This window comes from Bison bison, unplaced genomic scaffold, assembly GCF_000754665.1.
Source record: "Bison bison bison isolate TAMUID 2011002044 unplaced genomic scaffold, Bison_UMD1.0 scf7180017864212, whole genome shotgun sequence".
NCBI classification, from domain to species: domain Eukaryota; kingdom Metazoa; phylum Chordata; class Mammalia; order Artiodactyla; family Bovidae; genus Bison; species Bison bison.
This window is the reverse complement of record NW_011494784.1, coordinates 1,806,135-1,809,535: the sequence shown is the minus strand read 5'-3', so window position 1 is coordinate 1,809,535 and position 3,401 is coordinate 1,806,135. Positions and strand designations below refer to the sequence as shown.

The 3,401-nt window shown below is 39.9% G+C and overlaps 1 protein-coding gene across 1 annotated transcript in view; it reads right to left on the bottom strand.

Annotated features, from left to right (window-relative positions):
- The window catches only part of RORB (RAR-related orphan receptor B), a 206,834-nt gene extending 206,449 nt beyond the window's left edge, over positions 1–385 (bottom strand). Inside the window, exon 1 of the mRNA XM_010844888.1 lies at positions 8–385. Within this exon, the coding sequence (XP_010843190.1) occupies positions 8–14 (7 nt within the window). The 5' untranslated portion in view covers positions 15–385. The remainder of the gene's footprint in view (positions 1–7) is intronic.
- Positions 386–3,401: the final 3,016 nt, after the last annotated feature.

The window sequence follows — 3,401 nt, the reverse complement described above, 5'->3', positions numbered from 1 at the left end:
CGCTTACCTCGCATGGTGTAGCCGCTCTCCCGCTCCGCGTAGTCATGAAGGTGCTCCCAGCCCGAACCCGGAGAGCCCAAAAATCCCGCTCAGCACGAGTGAAGAAGGTAGTCGGTGAAGAGCTGCTCTGCCGAGAAAACCATCCCTTTAGGTGGATGCCGTGGCCGGAGGGTGACGTTTGCCGCCGCCGCTGCTGTGTTAACAGTTTTGATGATGATGGTGGTGGTGACTGTTTTGATGGTTGTTTGGTTGTTTGTTTTCAGGAAGGGTGAAAAAAAAATGTGCGTGCTGGCTGGCTGACTGGTGCCTGGGTTTTGTTTTGCTATTTTCTTTTTTCTTTCTCTTCAATGCGCTTGGTTTTTAAAAACCGCCACCGCCTCCGGCTCAGAAGATTTCTTTTGTGATCACTTGGACTGAGGAGGAGGAGGAAGGGCAGCAGCAGGAGCAGGAGTTGGTGGTGGTTTTGTTAGTTACAAAGAAGAGGGAGAAGGAGCAAGGGGAAAAAAAGGAAACAGAAAAGGAAGAAAGGCGGTGTGGATGGCAGAGCATGTGCGTTTTCACATGACATCTGTGCCTGTTAGCGGATCCACAATGTGAATTTTCACTGTTCAGTTACAGGGAGGAAGGGAGCGAGAGAGAAAGAGAGAGGAGAGAGATGGAGAGAGAGAGTCGAGAAGGGGCTTATACGCGAGGGCGGGTTTGGCTGGGACTTCCAGGCCCCGCTCCTGTCAGAGCCGCCGCCAATCAGGCGCCCGGCATCGTCTTGGACGGGCTGGGACCACGGGAGACCCGCTTGAAGGCGAGGTGAGAGGAGGGGGTTAGGACACTGGGAGCCTAAGGCGGCCGGGGCTGGAACTGGACAGTAGAGACTGTCCGAACTGGGTGAGGGGGAGGAGAAGGGCCGATAGATGGGGGCAGATCTGCAGGTGACATTCACTTCCCACTCCAGGAGGAGGGAGCGGGTACTGACTATCATAGTCCTTGGAGGGGAGAGACTCGGGGCTCTCTGGGTCCCAGATTGCTTCCCTCTCGTGAACCCCGGATTGTTAGTTTTGAATTTATGGCTGCCCTTCGCAGAGTCCATTTTCGGTAAACTCCGTGTGCCTGGCGGTGGTTTCCTAGGGCGGGACGCTTCAGTTTTAGTGCAAGAGTCAACTTTCATCACTTAGAGCACAACTAAAATGCAATCCCATGCAAGTAGCCCTCCTCTTCCCTTAAAACCATCTTTTACATGCTTCCTGCCTCAGTCCTAAAAAAAATAAATAAATAAACAAAACAATGAGATCTCTTTTGCCTTTTAAAATAATTTTACAAAATGTTCGTGCTTTCTTTTATCGAAGAAATTGATTTTATTAGCATTTGTAGTTGCTATTTAACTAGCGTTGGGCCCCAGGACTCAAGGATAAGAGCCCCAGGTAGCAGTGTGGCTACCTTAAGTGATGTAAGGTAAAAGGTTGATGCTACAAGGTTTGATTGTGTGGTGCTACTAGTGATGGTGCAGGGCTTTAGGTGGGAGGAACTGATTATTCTAGTTGCTACTAGAAGACATTTGTCTAGAGAGGTCTGACACTTAAACGTAGGTAGGTGTTATATTCCTTCGGTAAAAATTGTCCTCTATGACCACTTATTTGTATTGTGGTAAAAATCTAATATATATATATCAAAACTGTTCCTTTTCTTTCTTTTTCTTTTTTTTTGTTGGAGTATGTTGGAGTAGTTTCAGGTGAAGAACTGTTCCTTTTCAAGTTTTCTCCTCTCTTTGGGCATATTAAACAGATGATCACATCTACTTCCCATAGTGAAACTGAAAGTCACTCAGTCCTCTTGGACTCTTTGCGACCCCATGGACTGTACCATGGAATTCTCCAGGCCAGAATACTGGGCGGATAGCCATTCCCTTCTCCAGGCCATCTTCCTAACCCAGGGATGGAACCCAGGTTCTCCCGCATTGCAGGCAGATTCTTTATCAGCTGAGCCACCAGGGAATTTCTTAAATACTTTGATTAATTAATCACTCCAAAAGACACAGAGGTGAAAAAAAAATTGCCTTATCTACTCAATTTTAAGGCATTAAGGCTTCTACTCTATAGCATACCTGTTGGTAAGAGCAGGCCACATCATTGTTTAGATATCTGAATAATTTGATTTTTACTAGTATTTATTTATGTCATGTAACACAAAGTGAAACATAGAATTTGGCAATTATTTAGTTAACTAAATCACCCTAGTCTGCCAAGTAGTCCCCCCTACTCCTTTAAATAAAAATGGATAACTTTCTGAATCTTCACTAGTGTTAAATTAACTCAGCCCTGCTATATGCCCTTCCATTTGCAAGCCAATGTGTAATTTAGGAAAATTTTAGTATTAAGAGTGAAAGTTGATTGAGTCTTTAATTAAATGAAATGAACAAAAGGATGTTACTGTTCAGAATAGTTATTCCCTTATAGATACCTTTCCCCTAGATTTGTAATTGACACAGTAGTTAATCTTTTAAGATAATATTTAAGGCTCCCTAGTTTTATCATTTTTAATCAAGTAAAATATATTCATCATAACTACATTAAAGCAGAACTAAGTTATGCCTAATTTAGTTGCTTCATTAAAAATTACTGAATATAAAATAGTCAAGAAACAAATTGTGACTACATCATTCTAATTTTATGTGCTTTAAGCAGAGACACAGGAATATTGAAAATTCCAAAGCCTGTGTAAATATTATAATTATTATTGTTGTCATTGTTTTAGATTCTATTTCTCATTAAGGAGGAATTTCAAAATTCAAGAATTTTAACTCTTTCATCTAGTCCTAAATTTCTAAACATTTATTGAAACTGAAATTTCTTTTGACTGCTATAGCATCTGTAATTATTTACAAAGATAGTCAAAACATATATTAAAAATATTTTTTTTCTCATCCTACATATTTTTTTATACATCCTTTGCTTTGTGGGTTAACAAGGCATTCTTTTGCTTAGAAGTATATTGCATATTTATTAGTCCTTCCTGAACACTTTTGAAAAATTGTTAATTAGAAATAAAAACAATTATGTTAAATCATTTTTTCAAAACTATATGCATATTATATATGTGGTAGTGCAAAAGTAGCTTATTTTCTCTTTTAGAGTGGAGTATCACGATTGGTTATAATGTGGTGATCTGGGATATTCTGTATCTTCCTAAAAATTTAAAAACCTAGTTCTTGAGTGGTACTAGTAACTTTCAAATTGTTTCAAGTGAATGGAACCTATTTATGTAAAATAAATATTCAGGATTTAAATGAAAGAAATCACATTTTCCCAAGAAGTAACAAAATACTTATTATAATCTGTTTTTGTAACCTATCTGCCAGCAAATATCCATATTTCAAGTGGCATGGTAATATAGTAATATAATATCCTTGA